This window comes from Gopherus flavomarginatus, chromosome 2 (genome assembly GCF_025201925.1).
Source record: "Gopherus flavomarginatus isolate rGopFla2 chromosome 2, rGopFla2.mat.asm, whole genome shotgun sequence".
Taxonomy (NCBI): Eukaryota; Metazoa; Chordata; order Testudines; family Testudinidae; genus Gopherus; species Gopherus flavomarginatus.
This window is the reverse complement of record NC_066618.1, coordinates 301,210,450-301,228,815: the sequence shown is the minus strand read 5'-3', so window position 1 is coordinate 301,228,815 and position 18,366 is coordinate 301,210,450. Positions and strand designations below refer to the sequence as shown.

The 18,366-nt window shown below is 45.4% G+C and overlaps 1 protein-coding gene across 6 annotated transcripts in view; it reads left to right on the top strand.

Moving 5' to 3' along the window:
• NUGGC (nuclear GTPase, germinal center associated) overlaps positions 1–15,402 on the top strand; it is an 89,661-nt gene extending 74,259 nt beyond the window's left edge. For 3 of the 6 annotated variants that reach the window (XM_050939281.1, XM_050939286.1, XM_050939280.1), the window contains 8 exons: positions 411–640; positions 2,699–2,732; positions 3,585–3,725; positions 5,422–5,591; positions 6,727–6,962; positions 9,723–9,873; positions 10,328–10,376; positions 13,630–15,402. In XM_050939281.1, coding sequence (XP_050795238.1) covers positions 411–640; positions 2,699–2,732; positions 3,585–3,725; positions 5,422–5,591; positions 6,727–6,962; positions 9,723–9,873; positions 10,328–10,376; positions 13,630–13,772 — 1,154 coding nt within the window. In that variant the 3' untranslated portion in view covers positions 13,773–15,402. Of the gene's footprint in view, positions 1–410; positions 641–991; positions 1,014–2,654; positions 2,733–3,584; positions 3,726–5,421; positions 5,592–6,726; positions 6,963–9,722; positions 9,874–10,327; positions 10,377–13,629 lie in introns of those variants that run through there. The other 3 variants (XM_050939283.1, XM_050939282.1, XM_050939284.1) reach the window with 3 other exon arrangements.
• The last annotated feature ends 2,964 nt before the right edge of the window (positions 15,403–18,366 follow it).

Below are 18,366 nucleotides of genomic sequence, written 5' to 3'. Positions count from 1 at the left end.
TGAACTTATAAGAGCCTGTATCGGAGAGATTGGAGAGAAACCTGGTTGCACGTCTGGTCCCTCTGAGCCCCCAGAGTGAACAACAACCAAAATCTAACAGCACACACAAAAACTTCCCTCCCTCAAGATTTGAAAGTATCCTGTCCTCTGATTGGTCCTCGGGTCAGGTGACAGCCAGGCTCACTGTTCTTGTTAACCCTTTCCAGGCAAAAGAGATATGAAGCAGTTTTGTTCTATTAACTCTTACTTATCTGTTTATGACAAGTACAATTCATGTTAATGCTACCCATTTCTTGCTGTGGAAAGCCTGGCTTCAATGTGCCTTGCATTTATAACAGGTGCAGCTTTGAATTGTTAGGACTCCTGGTCAGCGGAGGGAATAACGTTTGTTCCTTTAATGTTTTGTCCAGATTTAGTGAACATCTGTGCCAAAGTCAGCAAGATTTGTAAAATATCTCGTGTAGATTATGTTCTTCCCAACCTCAGCCAGACAGAAAGCTGTTCTGTACCTGCTTCTCCTGGGAAAGAGCTGCCATTAAAGAGGGAGCTGCGGGAAGGCTTGGATCCCCCAGACTTCTTGGGAAAGTGCAATATCATCCGCATTGGGACCATGTCACTCTCTCACATTAATCCCATTCAGGTACTGAATTTAAAAGCATGTCTTCCTTGGGTTGGGAGGGATGTTAAGTAGGATCAGATTTATGTGTCCAAGAGAGAAGGCACAAGAGAAACCGACAGAAATCTTCTGCCAAAGTGGTGTGAAACTTTGAGCCCTGTTATTGTAAGTGCTACACAGTCAGAATATATGGTACATCCTATTTCTGTCTCAAAAGATTAACTGGCATAATATAGTATACCCGTGGATTCCATGCTAGCAGGAAGGATTTCCTTTTTCTGCTCCAATATTAGATGAGAGAGATTCTCCCTTCTTGAAATTTATCCTCTCTGGATATGTTCATTCTTTCTGTGTCCACTCTCTACCATTGGGCAGGTTTGAACACATTGTGAAGCTGTTTCTTCTTTCAGTAGTTAAGGTTTTAACTAGATATCGCAGGTAAGTTTGATTTTGGTCCTTTGCCGAGCCCTAACTTGTTCAGAATAAATCCTTTCTACCAGAAACTTCTTGTGTGGAGCATCCTGACACAGAGTTTTTTCCCTTATATTTGAGATTAATTGGAGATGTGAGAAGTTGGAAAATAACTTATCTTCTTGAAGTCTAACTTTTGTTAAGGCCCTAGGAACGCAGGCCCCCACCCCCTCCCCATTTTATTCATTCATTGGTCCTCAATGAAAGTTAGTGCCTTTGAGTACTTCTGAAATGCTGCTGGCTGGCTTTTAGATTTGGATTTATCTACCACAGACCTGGAACTGCTGTGGCTTCCTTCAGCGCTTTTTATAAAGTTTGCCAGTTGCAACACTTGGTTTGAATATTTTAGAGACCTATTAATTGACATTCCAGACCAAACTAGATGTTCCTTTAGTACTGTCTTCTGCCTCTGAGGTCTTGTCTATACTTACAGCGGTGTCAATTTAGCGGGTCTGGTGAAGACCTGCTAAGTCAACGGCAGAGCGCTCTCCCATCAAGTCTGTACTCCGTCTCCCCAAGAGGCGGAAGGTGAGTCGGCGGGAGAGTGTCTCCCATTGACACAGCGCAGTATAGACACTGCTGTAAGTCGACCTAAGTTTACGTCAACTTCAGTTACATAACTGAAGTAGCATAATCTAGGTTGGCTTACAGCTTTAGTATAGACCAGCCCTGACATTGACTGCTACCAGATGCTTCAGAGGAAGGTGCAATGTCATACACAATTGCAGAATAGCCTCTGAGGAGACACTTTCCAAAAGTATTTGCAATGTCCAGAGACATTATGTTGCCAGATTCCCCTTTATCTACTATTTTGTTGACGTTCATAAAGAATTTTAATAGAGAGGTGTAAGCTTCGTTTACAGAAGGTGTGCTGGCTTGGCCTGTCCTCATTCATGTAGGTGTTTTATAATTCTCTTTATTTCTACCAATGAGCCTTAATATACTCCCAGATCAACAGCTACTGCCAGCTAGACAGAGCGCTCAACTCCACCTACCCTCCGAAGTATGCAGTAAATGTTACACTCTGAATTACCTTCCTTGTGCACTTCCAGATAGAGTTCAAGGTCTTCATCATGAAAGTGTTATAAATATATCAAATTCTGGCGTGAAAGTACACAGGAACCATACATTGAATGGTTACTATTTGCATCTCCTGTATCTATATTGCTGAGTAAACCATGGGTATATAAATGGTTGGTGGAATTATGGAGTTAGTGATAAAGTTGTTTGGGGGTCTTAACTATGAAAATCTGGAAATTGAAACATGAGGGTTTTTTTTAAATCTAATAATTGTATCATATATTTACATCCTTAATGGTTTCTAAATGAAATATTTTAACTGCAAATTGTATTACCCATTTCTCAATTGCAGTGTATTTTATTAACTCATAGAGGCTTTTAGCAAAATAAATTCAAAAACTGATCTTCAGGAGAAAGCAAAACCTGTCATCCATTTCAGGGCTTCTCTGTGAACATATCTTAGAGTTCCATTCAGGAGTCAATACTGTAAAATGAGACAGCCACAACCTTGATTTTAAATGTCTTTTCTCACTGTTCTATTTGCCAGTCAATGAGTTATCCCCTAACACATCTGTCTCTGGTATTTTTAAGATATCCATGCAAGATGTCACTGTCACTATGACAGGTTAGTAACCTACTTCATTTTTATTTTTTTGCACACCCTCCTTTTTCCACCCCCCCCCCCATTTATAAACTGCAAAATAGAAGGGTTTTCTTCAATCCCTTGAAGTTAGTATTTAAAACTCCCAAGAACGAAACTTTTGACCATTGCTTCTGCCTTGGCTATGAAGCATTGGGACATAGCACACAGAAGCAAGGTCTCTCTGGTATGGGGACATTCCCTGGGCAGTATGAATTGATCCGAATGATTGCCTTTTAGAATTGTTGGTCTCACTGAATCCATTCACACCTTTCTGGCATAGCTGGATACATTCCTATTACTTCTCCAGCTGTACTCCCTGGAGAGAGAGAGAGAGAGAGAGAGAGACTAGAATTTCATGCCACTCTTTTTCCTACACACCATTTTAGGGCTTGGAGCACCCCGGGGATACCCTGTAGGTAAATCTTAGTAACCAGGAGTTCCCAGCCTGGCATATTGCATTGGTGCTCCTAGAAAGGTCCTGGTCACTGGCTTTGAGGAGTTAGTCATTACAGTGTTTAATACCCACTGCCATTCTCCACTGAGGGGTTTTTTCTTTGTATACTTTAAAATTATATTTCATTTTAGAATATTCAATGAACAGATAGTTAATCTCTTATTTGGGAGGCTTAAGTAGGTTTTTGATATGAGGATATATTCTTTCCACCTGGACAAAGCACATAATATAAATTTAAACTAATAGAACAGTAACAGCACCATCCTTTGACTGTGGCACCATATTATGTTCAGAGATTTTGAAACACTGAATACAGTTTTGCTGTCATAGAAGCATAAATGTGAGTATATTTTTAAATGCTCGTCTTTCTTCTTCCAAAGATAATACTACCATGACTCTTCCGTTCAGCAGCGTGTATCTTTGTGAATGTTGCTTCCACCTGTATTATTTGATCCTTCATCTCTCTCCTGCGTTGGCCAAGAACATTTACTCCAGATTGGGAGCCCAGGCATCCAACCCAAGTGAGTGGGAATGGGAATGCCTCCCGGGTGGTGGTAATGTCTTGAAAAACAATCTAGATAAACCTGTGAACTATTGAAGCGCTGTTTGTACAAGGTTTTGTTTCCATATCTCCACTGGACGAATGTGCCATATACAGTAATTCTTCACTTAACGTTGTATTTATGTTCCTGAAAAATGCGACTTTATGCGAAACTCTGTTAAGCGAATCCAATTTCTCCATAAGAATTACTGTAACTGGGGTGGGGGTGGGGGGAGGTTAGGTTCCAGGGAAATTTTTTTCGCCAGACAAAAAACATTATATACATATACAGTATAAGTTTTAAACAATTTTAAACAAACAGTTTAATACTGTACACAGCAATGAATGTGAAACTTGGTTGAGGTGGTGGAGTCAGAGGGTGGGATATTTCCCAGGGAATGCCTTACTGCCAAATGATTAAGTAGGACTCAGCTAAGCCCTCAAGGGTTAATGCGCTGTTGTTAATATAGCCTCACGCTCTACAAGGCAGCATGGACTGAGGCAGGAGGGAGGAAACACAATAGATGCAGGGCAGTAGCTGCAAACACTTTCCTGCAAAAACTGAACATGATGATGAGCCCATGCTCTCCAGCTGGAGCGCACCACTCCCTCCTCTTGACAGCACATGCACAAGTGCTGGCTTTCCAAAGTGCTGGAGGGTGCATGCATGAGTGAGTGAGTGAGTGAGAGATGCATTGCCCCTTTAAGTACGCTGACCCCACTTCAAGTACTTAAGCAGACCCCTTTTAAGCAGATCAGACAGAAAGCAACAGCTTCCAGCAAACTCCCTCCATTCTACCTCCTAGCCCTGTCCCCCCTCCTCCACTTTGTGGTACGAGGTGTGTGTGGTTGGGGGCGGGGGGCAGGAGCAAGGGGACATCCTGGTATCAGCACCCCTCTCACCCGCCTCCTCCAGCAAGTAGGAAGCTCCCGAGAGCAGCTCCAAGGCAGAGAGTAGGGCAGGAGCAGCAGGGCAGTGTGGGGTGGGACAGCTGAATGGCTGCTGGGCAGCTGCTGAGCCACACATCTTACAGGGAATTTAGGGGAGCTGATGGGGGTGGGGGCATGGGGGGTGCTGGTTCTAATCCCCAGAAGGAGGAACTGCTCTTCCAGAGAATCCTGCAAGCAGTGGACAAAGCAGGCAGCTTCCAAACGACGTTATAAGGGAGCATTGCACAACTTTAAACGAGCTTGTTCCCTAATTGATCAGCAATGTAACAACGTTAACCAGGACAATGTTAAATGAGGAGTTACTGTACTGTAATTTAGAGTCTGAACGCTACAATGAGCTAATGTGTTTTGCAATGGTAGATGTGCCTTGTCTTCCCTGTCCTAAGTGGTGGAGGGGGAAACCACACATACACCCACATTAGCTTTTTCCATCTGTCGTTATCATAATCAGGTGTGGAGCCAGCAGGAGTTTCTTTGAAGTTCTCTTGCTGTGTCTTCTATATGGAGCAGTATCTATGCTAATCTGAGTTATTCCATAGACCTAGTATTGCTGTGCTACATAAACCATATAAACATTCTGAGACTTCCACCGAACATCTTGGATTCCTAGAAACAACAGCCAGTAGGAAGTGGGGGGGAGTGATAGAAAAATCTCCTTCACACTTCTGAGATTAGTTTATGTTGTGCTATGTAATGTAGTTTAATTGTACTGTCTTTATACCTAGGTAACCAGGAGGCTCTCATTATCCTGGACAAGCCCCAGGACCCATCATCTTTCCATAGCTTGATAGAATTCATTTCGGCAAGACATGGGGGCATACCTTGGTTCCGGGAACTAAATCTGCAGCAGGGAAGAGAGAAACTGGAATCTCTGGGGGTGTACTACACTGTCAAAGTGAGCCATCATAAGTTCTGCATTCTGGAGGTGGGAATTTCAGGGTGACTATCAGAAAACAAGCTTGTTTCCAAAGAATGAATGAATTGGAGGCTGTTTGCTGGGAAAGCTGGTATTATCAGATACTTGAGTTCCACAGGTGAGAGCCAGCCAGTCCTGAAGAGTTGTCCTGAAAGACTTGAGGCCTTCCCCTACATGTTAATAGATCATCTACTCTTGAACAGATTCTTCAACCTCAAGTAGAATCTAGTTCTAGTGACATAGTGAATTCTCACTGTCTTGCAATGATTTTTTGGTTTTTTTTTTTTTTTTGTTTTTTTTTGTATTTATCCATCAGACCTACTTCCTAATCAGCCAGACATGCATGACTTAACTACAAACTCCCATACTGTATTTGTACCTTTAGTTTAGCTAGCCACCACAACAAGCTTGCTGTGCTGTGCTGTGCTGTGCTGTTGCAAGGCTGCACTTCTGGGAGACTCTTGAATGTAACCACTCTAACATCCACAGTTTGATCATGGATCCCTGCCCCTGCCAGATGTTGAACGATATCCCACCTACAGAAATTCTCATTTGCTTTGTATCTTGTGATGATGGAGACAAAAAATTCCTTCATGGTGTTTAGTCACTCATCTTTCAGGAATTCTGATCTCTTGAGCTGAAATTATCTAGGGTTAATCTCTATCTGAAGGTGAATTATTTTTGGAAAGTCTTTAAGCAACGCTTTGTAATTTAACTGACTTACGAGCCTTTGAAATATATGTGCTGTTCTGAGTAGACTTCTGCGTACATCGTCTCACTGCTTTTTATAAAGTGTACAGCAAAAGGCGGCCATGCCGTGCATGCGTATGCAGGTATCATAACCTGCATAGAGTGGAATTGTAAACTGTTATGGGCTCAGCTATTGTTCATCTTGTTCAGAGCTCCTGGAACTCTCACTGTGTTTTAGCTGAATTCTGGGGGAAAAAATCCATATTCTTTTTTAAACCAAAGAAAGAACCCAAGGAAATTCCATACAAAATAGGTTAAGAAAGCACTGGAGATACATGGTTAAGAATGCAAAAGTTAAGGTTGCTGCAGGCTGCATTTTAGCACGTTCAGTTTAGCAGGTATTTAATATTTGTCTCTTCCCTAGGACTTAAAATATGATGACGAAGAAAAGGCTCTTGAGGTCCCACCTTCCAGTTTGCCATCAGATCAACCAACCATCTTCACCACTGCACAGCAGCCCCTGCTCCCTGGCATGAAGTTATATCCATATGGCAGAAAGAGAGGAGGAGGAGAGATCCAGTCACAGTTGGAGAAGAAGCACAAAGGCAAAACCATAGAACAAAGCTCAGAAGTGGATCCTGTTGGATTCCATCTACCAAGGTAACTGCTTGGTTACCTCGGGGCTTCGCTGCTCAGATAGCAGTGTTTTCAGTGCAGAGTCTCAACAGCATCAGCAGATACTGCAGCACGCTATCATACATGATCCCCTGTCTCAGCTTAAATACAGTTTAAATACTTAGCAGGCCTTGTCAGAAAATCACATTTTTAGGAGCTCAAAAGTCTGCACAAAAATTTCAGCTCAAGATTGAAATGTGTCCTGCAAAGTCTAAGCTTAGAAGAGAGACTTGGTGACAAAATGTAAATACAATTAAAATTGGATATTTTCAAGTTTATAGACTTCAGAGCCGGAAAACGCTCATTACCGGTTGCTCATCCAATCCAGCCTCTCACTTTTCCTCTGCCATTATAGTGTAGTTTCCTATAGTCATTCCACATGGAAACCTCAGCTTTACCTCCTTCCTGCCCATGGGCACTCGCAGTACACCTTGGCTCATGGAGGTAGAGCCCTGGTTGGTGCAAGGGGGAAGGGTGTATGCTAAATGAGTCTGTCTCTTCTGTCTCTTCTAGATTCAAATGTTATACTTCTGTTTGCTTGGTTACTGTTGTATTGAGAGGAATAGCTTAATAGCACAATCCAGTTCATTTTCTTGTAGAAGTTGATTGCCTAAGGCAATAGCTGCACAGCACTGGGAAGGTGCTTCCCAGTGTGGCCAGACAGACGCACTAGCTCTGCTCAGGCTGGTGCACTAAGAATAGCAGTGTGGCTGTGGTGGCTGGGATTGAGCCGGAGGGTCAGGTGGGATTGTGTTCAGGCAGTAGCCTGAGCAGCCTCCTGTGGCTGCACTGCTGGTTAAATGGTCTTTAGACCTAGCTGGGGAGTGCCCTCTGTCCACCTTTTTCTTTTTATGGGGCACCTGGAGCAAGAGCAGTGCCCCACTGATGCCTGCCTGCAGGCGGAGCCGTGGCAGTGCTGAGGGTCTGTAACTGAGTCCTTCCTCGGCACCGGTTCGCGTCTCAATGGTTCCAGCGCACTGCGCATGCGGTACTTGAGGCCAGGTCCAGTACGGCGGGTTCCAACTGGGCTCTAAGTGCTGCCTCCATAAGTAGGACTTGGAGTCGCTGCTCTCAGTCCTTAAGGATCCGGGAGCGAAAACCCTGACAGATTTTACAGCAGTCCCTGACATGCCCCTCGCCAAGACACTTAAGGCACGAGTTTGGGTCACTTCTTGGCATAAACTTGTCACAGTCCGAGCACAGTTTAAAGCCCAGGGCCAGGGTATGCCTCAGTGCCTGGGAAAGCACATCGGGGGAAAGCCCCCAAAAGGAAACTTATAAGAAAAGCTATCTACACTAACCATAAACTACTGCTAAATCTAACTGTGTACATGGAGAGACATTGCAAAGCCCTCGCTTGCTGAGGCAGGAGCAGTAGGGAGTTCCAGCCAGCCGTCACAGGCGGTAAGAAGGAATTGAAGGAGGGTGGGTCGGGTTGGCAGGGCACTATATTGGGTGCCATGGAGGCATGACTCCAGGGGGCGCCCAGGCCAACTCTACAGATACAGCTAAGGGAAAAATCTTACAGCTGTCGTGCACATGGCACACGCATACCTGATTGGAACTGATGTGAGCAAGCACTCGAAGAACTGGAGCTTTAGCTGAATTGCAGCAGGTCTATCCCCAAAACGCCTCCATCCAGATCTTAATGAAGGCTTGCATCCGCACCTACAGGCACTCCAGGACAGAAGGGAATCTCAAAATCGTTAATGTGGAATCCTGCTCTCCTCCGCACTAGGCACACAGCAGAAGGCAGGGCAGGCTGCTGCTGGAGGATGCTCTTGGAAGCATGAGATTGAGAAATCTGCATCATGTGATGCTGTATCTGCCCCAGGAAGCATTGCAAACATTTCAAAGCACCCTGCGGCCAGTTGCACAGTGGGATAGCTATGCACAGAGCACTGCTCTCTGTCTCAACACAAGAGGTGCTAGTGTGGATGTGATCTGTCGACACAAGGAACATAGCGTTGATGTGCAACAGCAGTTTAATTAAAGCTCACCGGCCTGCTGCTGTGAGGACATACAGTTCCTCTCCAACTCTTCGTGGCTGTGATGAACAGAATGAAGGATCTTCTCTCTTCTCAGCAGATTTCATCATGGATCACATCCTGCATACATGAGTGCTATAACTTGCTAGGCGTTGCTGCCCCTCCAATCACTGCGCACTTCACCAGGGTGCAGGCCGCTTCAACGGTGTTCCTGGCTCACGTTCCTACCCAGGAAATTTGCAGAGCAGCAACATGGTCTTCTGTACACACTTTCACTGTGCAATCACCCAGCAGGCCTGAGACGACACGGCATTTGATAGAACAATGCTCCAATTCCACAGTTCCTGGAGCTTTGGGGGGAGAAGGGGAAACAGACGTGTCTGTGTGGCTGGATGCAGGGCTACGGAGTTCAAAATAGTGAGCAAACTGGTCACGGTGGGCATTGTGGGATACTTCCTGGAGGCCAGGTGAACGCAGTGTTTACTCTAACACTTCATTGCTCTAACTTTGCCACAAACATCTTGACGCCTCTTGTCAAGGTGGTTTTATTTTGTCAGCAAAACGAGAGTTTTGCCGCTAAAAGGAGCATTGTAGTATGTACACCTCCACTGCTTTGCCAACAAAACTGTGTAGTGTAGACAAGGCCTATGTTTCCAGTGGGTATTGAATTAGCAGTGATGTGAGCTCTATTTTAGTCTCTTTCAGCCTTCTGCTGTTTAAATACCCCTCCTTGATATTTTTATTTTCTCTAATTCAGCCAACACATTCCTGGCAGACTGGTCTCAGCCAGAAAGTCCATGGCAAGTCACCCACAGAATGCAAGTGGAGAGTGTGCATCTGCATTTTACAAGTTGAATACAACCTCCATTTCAGGAACATCCGTGTCTGAGGCACCACCCAGCTCTCATGTAAGCAGCCTGCTTAGGAGTATGTTACAGCTGTCATGGGGAGGCAATGAGTCCCATCAGCTGGGCTGTGGCTTTCATGGGAGTTAGGCAACTGGAACCTTGTGCAATACTATAAATGCTGACTTTTGACTGGAGGATTTCATCCTTAACTAGGAACGTAGTTCCATGCATCTTTACTGGTAATGCTTATTACTCCTTCCCATTTGAGAGCTTTGTTTCCTTGTCAAAGCCTTGGGCGTCCCTTCTATTTTATAACACCACCTTGAGGGCTTTCTCTTTCCTTGCAAACTTAGGTCCCAGCCCTCTCTGATTTATTGGAGTCTGACAGGCCATAGTTGAGCAGCTAATTAAAAATGAACCACTTCTGTGGTTGCTGGTAAAGAGAAGGGTAAGAGACATGGGGGTTGGAAAATTGGGTGTATACTGAATTTTAACTCTTGGTTTATGTCCTCAGGTAACTGTGAAGGATGAAAGAGATCTGTTTACCATTCCAAGTGCAGCAGGTAAGCAAAGGCAACTGTTAATGGTTACTGTGTCCTTGCTAGGCAAGGGACACCCAAAATGTGCCCAACCAGGAACTTCATCACCTTTGCAGCCTATGGTCAATTAAGAAATGCAGCCTGTGGAGCATACATATCTGTGCATATCTGCTCTGATCAAGGCAAACTATGCTGGACTTGTCATCTCTGTGAGATTTGCTTCCATATTGGTTAGGGTCTGAATCTTAACTGGCTTATTGCCTTCTCAGTGATCCATTTCAGAGGACCCCACTCTGTTTCTGAATGTACTTGGTTAGGTGTACAGAAAAGTGTGTGGTTCTTCGAGTGATGGTCCCTATGTGTGCATGCACTCCATGTACCTGAGACTGGAAAATTCTTACTAGCAGTGTCCATTGGTTTGTGCCTGCACCCTGTGTGTCCTTGGGCTTCAAATCGAGGGCATAAGGGGAGGTGTGGATTGACCACCTCTCAAATTCCTCCCTGCCCCTCCCTCCCTGCCCCCCCCCAAACCTGTTCCATACTTTTCCCACCCATACCAACCCTCCAAGTTCACACCCTTTTCCCTGAGTCCTAAAGAAAATGAAGAAGGACAGTGTGTTTGTGATTCTCATGGCATCCTGCTGGCTCAGGCAGTTCTGGTTCACCAGCGTCTGTCAGATGTCAGTGTTCCCGTGCATGCATATCCATTTCCAAACCTTCTAACATAGAACAGAGGCAGGATCAACTATCCCAACCCAGCATCCTTCTATCTAACAGCCTGGTATTGGGAAGGATGACGAGCTTAGAGGAATTGTGCCCCAAGGAAGTACAATCTCTACTCCGTAATAGCAGAAAACTCCCCACGAGACAGTGTTGTGGGCCTGAATGGAAGAGATTTTCTGTCTGGTACCAGCTTCGTCACATAACCCCAGAGGATTTGGACATCTCTACTCTCTTAGACTACCTTCTTTCCCTGAAGAAGCTGGGGCTATCTCTGTTCCCAGTGTCTGCATTTGGCAGCAATTAACATCTTCCAGTCCCTGATTGACAGCTACTCGGTCTTCACCCAACCTATAACTAAAATTCCTGAAAAGCCTTGCCAGAACTTTTCCTCCAGTACTGAAACCAGCACCGTCTTGGGACCTCAGCTTGGCTTTGTCAACACTCATGAATCCTCTATTTGTACCATTGGCCCCTTGCTCCCTTGTTCATCTGTCTGTGAAGGTAGCCTTCCTGACTGCAGTCACCTCTGCCAGAAGAGTGGGTGAGTTCAGGGCCCTTGTGGCAGACTCCTTATGCAGTGCTCCCTAGAGTAAGGTAGTTTTGAGGTTACACCCCAAGTTCATTCCAAAGGTTCCCTCTGAATTCCACATTAACCAGGTCATACGCCTTTTGGTCTTCTCCCCAAAACCTCACGCCATCAGGAAGGACAGGAAGTTCCACTCTCTGGACGTCCCTCAAGCCATAGTTTTCTGCCTACAAAGGACTGAACCCTCCCAGAAATCTCTGAGACTTTTGTTTCCTTTGCTGAGCAGATGAAAGGAGAAGCAGTCTCCTCTCTCAAAGTCTTTCCCAACTGATTTCTGGTTGTCTGCCTTTGCTATGATCTTGCAGGGATGATGACTTGTCAGAGTGAGGGCTCATTTGACCAGAGCCCAGACTGCTTCAGGGCCATCTCTTCAGGGTTTTTCCCTCCTGGAAATCTGTAGAGTGACAACATCAGGTTCTGTGCAGACATTATGCACTGGTGCAAGCCTTCTGCAGCTTCGTTCTTCGGTACAGTGGTCCTATGGTCAATGGTGTAATACAGGTCCTTTCACCCTCCTCCTTGGTGAATACTGCTTGGGAGTCACCCACAGTGGAATACCCATAGGAACCATCACTTGAAGAAAGAACAGTAAGGTAAATGACCGGAGTTCTTTGAAATGTGGTTCCTCTGTGTATTCCACTACCCACCCTTCACCTCTCCTGCGTCAGATCTTTTCTCTACCACAAACCACTCTCAAAAGGTATTGGAGAAGCATTCAGTCCACACCTCTCCTAATGCCTTCAGATTGGAGCACGAAGGGCACAGGTGCGGACCAAAGGTCGCTACTAGTAAGAATTTTCCAGTCTCAGTTGCACGAAGCACATGTGCACCACAATAGAATACAAATAAGGACCATACATCTCGAGGAACTTCAGTTACTGTAAAGATAAGTGATCTTTCTTTTTAAACAGGTTGTTGTTAAGAGGACTTTAAGTAGATGCCCATGTAATAGAACTAGGGTGTGCTACATGAAGGGTCTGTTTGCCATTGTAAGCAGGGCTTTAAACAGTGGAATGCTTATCTTGAGGGGAAGTCATTCTACTAGCTACAAGCAAGAGTTTTGTGTGGCTCTTTGCAGTCTGTTGCCAGCCTTAATTATGACATGGCTATCAGAGGATTGTTCAAGTTTAGGAGCTTTTATAGCAGCCCCTCATACATGTTAACCTGTTTCCCCTCAGCTACGAGTAGCTCCTGCATGTGTTTCAGAGGTAGCATTGATAGTGTTAAATGACAAGAGTACCGGGATGTGGGACCCTTTTGGGAACCTTAAGACTTGCTGAGGGGGCAGGCAGCAGAGAGAATAACTGGAGGCAGGGGAAGTTGCTTGGCCCCAGAAAGTTAACTGCATTCTGCTCCTGCTCGTGCATTGGTCCCTGCTGTAGCCAATGCTGGGAGCAGCTCGTATCTACGGAGCTTTAGGTACAGACACCTTTTTGTGGACTAGGGAGAGGAGAGAGTGTTGTCAGATAAGAATTTTTTAAAAAGAGAGAGAGAAAAGTACAGAAAGGAAGAAGCAAGACAAAGAAGGTGGAGGAGATGGGGGGATGGACAAAGACCAGATGAAAGATTGAAGGTGGAGGAGATGGGGGGATGGACAAAGACCAGATGAAAGATTGAATGGACAGAGGGGAAAGACAGTGTTGTTTTAAAGTATGTTGCAAGGGGGACAGAACAGGATCACACTCAGCCATTAGTGTTTCCCCAGTGGGATTCCAGCAAAATGTTGGAAACCACCAAACAAGAGCTCCAGAATTCACTGGTGTCAAAGCAGGACCGATGCCTCTCAAGCTAATATTTTTAAAAGCAGCAAAGAATCCTGTGGCACCTTATAGACTAACAGAGGTTTTGGAGCATGAGCTTTCGTAGGTGAATACCTACTTCATCAGATGCATGTAGTGGAAATTTCCAGGGGCAGGTATATATATGCAAGCAAGCTAATATTTTGTTCTCCTCTTGCATACAATAAAGGTATCCTCCATGTCCGAGCCAAAGAGGGTGTTTGGGGAAAGTGGCGAAGTCCAAATGCTCAGGAAGACAACAGTTCTGATGTGGATAAAATGGAGACCAATGGAAACATGCACACTGCAAAAGATTCATGGAACCCACACTAGTTTGTTGTTATACAAAGACTGTTATCTGACTTAGATACACACAATATATGAACATATATCATCAGTACCAAAAAGCTGTAGAAATAGACTCCTTCCCGTTGAAAAACTTCTGAAACTGATTGTCAAGTAACCTTACCCTGATAATTTAATACGATTTTACTGAGTGAATTCTGGGCACAGTCTCTGAAGTAGCCTGCTGCATCAGTGCCTCTTTTCAGAATGGAAGAGTTTGCATACAACAGCAAAGCTGAAGTATCCATTTGGACAATAGTTGGCTGTTTCTTGGAAGAGAAATTAAGTGAGTCAGCTGCGTGCAGAGATGATATACATGGGACTCCCCCTTTGCTAAGACACTTGACTCTAGAGTGTAGCCAACAACTCTTTGCCAGTGAAAGCCATATTGGTAAAGAAAAATTTAGAGTAACAGGCAAAGACTCATCCAAAATGCATAGAGTCAGATGCTGAGACATGGTAGCCTACATATTAATCCAAAGCAATAGATCGTCGACCCACTGATTTTTGGAGAAGAAAACAGATTGTGATTTAATCAACAGAAAACTTCTGCAATAATAAAGAACAATTTCTTCTTGTTGCCTGTAAATTGAGAGGATGGATGATGTCCCAGAAGGTAGGATGGTGCGGGAGAATCAGGTTATCCTGCCTGTAGTGAGGCTTTTCAAATACAGACAGGTTGTGCTTGAAGTTCAGCAGAAGTGGAAAGGAAGTAGGAAAGTTCTAACCTGAAAAGATAATGTGTTTTGTTTACTTAGGGGATTACGCTAATCTACATTAAAACCTGTCCCTGACCTTCTGGTGAGGTGTAACCGAAACTTCCATCTGGTGAGAGTGAGTTCTTGGAGTTACACTGTGTGTCAAATGGTGAGAAATTGCTGAGTTTTTTGTGTCCCATAAGGACATGGTGTCTGAGAGAGCCTGGAGTTGGATTATACTTTTCTGTATCATAAGGCCCTGCAGTGTTATAGTGGCAGTGGATGTAAGTGGGGCTTGATCCAAAGCCCGCTGAAATCAAGTAGAGACTCGCACTGACTTCAGTGGTCTTTGGAGCAGGTCCTGAATGAAGACAAGAATCCTTGGTGAAGAGGAATCTGTGCAGTACAGTTAAATCTTCATGGATTAACTGTTTAGTTTTGCTTTCTCTAAATATTCCCAGTTCTGATTAGTTTCATAATGGAGTCTTTGCTGAACAGAGCTGTGGAGCACAACGATCTGTTTAATAGTATTGCCCCCACCCTTCACTGTCTTGTTTCTCCTTTTTAATGTGTTTCCATCCTTTCCCTGCGATGCTGCCTCGCTGCAGGATTAGTAGTGCCGCCTGCTGCTACATTTGCAAGTGCTGTAAGAATTTTTATGCTGTTGAGCAGGGTTGTTTTTTTTTGTTTTGTTTTTAACTGAATGCAGGACTCTTTGAGGTAAAGCAGATAAACTGCTAGGATGTTAGGGACCCAGCCTGACTGAAAGTGTCTCTCAGTGCATCACTTCAGCTGGCACTGTTTTTGCCTTATACCAGTATGGTGTTTTCTAGCATTGCTTGAATCATGCATTGTATTTGTGCCTTTTTGTGTTTATAAAATAAAAATACTTGATATTCTTCCCAAAAAAAAGTATACAAGTATTGGTGATTATACTTTTGTGTGTGTGTGTGTGTGTGTGTGTGTGTGTGTGTGTGTGTGTGTGTGTGTGTGTGTGTGTGTGTGTAGGAGGCGGGGACATATTACATACTGAGAATGGCTATCACCGCATTTCTTCTTCATCCATCCTCCTCCCGCCCTCCTCCCCCTGGCTCCGTTTTCCCATCCTTGGTACCCGGACCCTTCTACACTTCTCACCGTCCCTACCTGCTCCTCTTCCCTTCTCCATACTAATCTCCCCTTTCCTTCCACCAGCACAGATCCAAGTCCTACGTTCACCCCCTTTTGTCACGGAGTGTATCTGGGGGGGTCCGGTCCTGCACCCCTCTTCCTGGGACCCACAGTGACTCTCAGCCAGCCAGTAAAACAGAAGGTTTATTGGACAACAGGAATGCAGGTTACAGCAGAGCTTGCAGGCACAGTCAGGACCCCTCAGTCGAGTCCTTCTGGAGTTTGAGGGTGCCTGGGTCCAGCATAGGATCCCCTGAATTCCCCTCATCCAGCCCAAAACCGAAACTGAACTGCCCCTCCTCCAGCCAGCCAATTCCTTTGTCCAGCTTCCCAGGCCAAGGTGCTAACCCCCTCCCCCCTACCTGGCTCAGGTTACAGGCTTAAAGATCCTGTCCCTCACCTAAAGACATCCCCGGCTCTTCCGTCCCCCATGCAGACAGCCCCTACTCCATCACACCTTTCCACTTCCCATATCCATCACCCCATGACCACTTCCGCTGCTCTTGTGCCACCATTTCTAACCTTACACACATTCTCCCCCCCTCCTCCCCACTGTCTCTGGAACACCTACTCTTCCTCTGAAAAGATTTGTCATCCATGACCTCTTTGTATCTTGCTCCCTCCAGCTCTTCGCTGTCTGAGACCTTTGTCATGTCATGTCACCCAGAACTCAAGAATCCTGGGAGCTTCGCCTGTGGAGGCACGTGATGGAGAAGGCTATGAGAGCCCTCTCCGATTTCAACCAGGAAGACCCCTGTAATCAACCTCAACTGATCAACAGTGCCCCTCCAAGTACGTTCCTTGAAGCAGAGCCCTCAACATCAGCCTAAGATCTCTTTTTTCAGGGCTGCCCTTGATGGTAGAGAGCACTCTCCTGGTGTAAAGACAAATCCTCATCCATGAAAAACACACTTCCTCCCTGAGTCTGTCCAGCTTGGGTGAGACGTCACGTATGGAACCTAAAGAACCGACTCCATTGAAGACCCCTGGATCAGAGTGCAAGACACATAGAAAGAAGGATCCGTTGGTTCTGCTGGTCACCTCGTTACTGAAGCATAAGGATAGATGTTCACTAGTTCCATCTACAAGTGCAGGTCCATACCAATTGTCTGTATTGCTTCATCTATCTAAAGACCAGCCGGTCACTGCAGATAAACCAGATCCATAAGATTTAATTACGGGAACCTCAAACACCAGGGTGTCCTGAGACTTATGTAACACCAGAGGATATATTCCTCCCTTATCTGTAGTCTCCACTTCTTTCTGGCCCGGCCCTCCTGTGGGATGTTCTTACTCCGGAGGAGGGGTCCGCACCATTGTCCAAGGAGCCATCTCCCCTCTAGCCATCTGGTAAGAGTGTCCTGGTACCTACGGCAGCACTGCTACCACTGGAGCAGGTCTTGGACTCGCATGATTCTCAGGAGATGGCCACACTGGTAGCTCCGTGGAAGCAATTGAACCCTGATAGATGGTGAGGGTAACCCTTCGACTTGCTGGATACGAACCCCCTCCTCCCAGGGACTGCTGGTACAGATTTCTTTGGGGTGCCCCTGGAACCAGTTGATCCCTCTTTCTTGCGTTATTGAGATCTGTGAGTTCCTTATGGCTTATATCTGAGCCTCACTCGAGTCCTACTGCTCCTCGCCTGCCGGTTCTGTCGGTATATGAGGAAGAGGGGTGGAACTGGATTGACGGGTCCTGACGGGTGCCTCTGCATCATCCCAGGATGAGATGGTCACTCCTCTGTTTTTGTAATAAGGAGAGAGAGCACGCGGCCTGGTGCAAGGCCTGAGGCCTGAACCAAAGTCAGCAAAAGTTATGCTATGAGCAAAAGTCTGCATTCTGTACCAGCTCTGGCCAGGTTCAGCACACAGAGGGAACTCAGGCAGCCTACACCTGACAACAGTCTTCTCCCCCGGATGGCCACTGCTGGTACCAGGAACTACTGCAGCAAATTGCCAGTGATCTATAGATACCATTAAAGGGGGTGAACAGTGAGGTGGCTGTGACGATGCTGTTCTGGTGGGACCCAACTGAGAGTGCCAATTCAGGACCAATTGCTCAAACAGGGCAGTCACAGCCCAAGGCTGGGGTTTTTCCACCTCTAAGGCAAACCAAACCAGCCAGATAAAAAGGACTTCGGTTTCACCTCACTGGCTACCCACAAGTCACACAAGCAATTTCCTTAGACACTCCAGTCTCCCAGTATCACCACCAGTGCCACCCGTCCTGGGGATGAATGGTTATGAAAACCAACACCCCAGTAAAAGAAAAAGGTTCTCTTGATCCCAAAGGACCAAGCCCCAGACCCAGGTCAATATACACATCAGATCTTACCCACAAATCACGCTGTTGCCAATCCTTTAGAATCTAAAATCTAAAGGTTTATTCATAAAAGGAAAAAGATAGAGATGAGAGCTAGAATTGGTTAAATTGAATCAATTCCATACAGTAATGGCAAAGTTCTTAGTTTAGGCTTGTAGCAGAATGGAGTAAACTGCAGGTTCAAATCAAGTCTCTGGAGAACATCCCCCACTGGGATGGGTCATCAGTCCCTTGCGTAGAGCCTCAGTTTGTAGCAAAGTCCCTCCAGAGGTAGGAAGCAGGATTGAAGACAAAATGGAGATGAGGCATCAGCCTTATATAGGCTCTTCCAGGTGTAAGAACACTTCTTTGTTCCTGCTGTGGAAAATTACAGCAAAATGGAGTTTGGA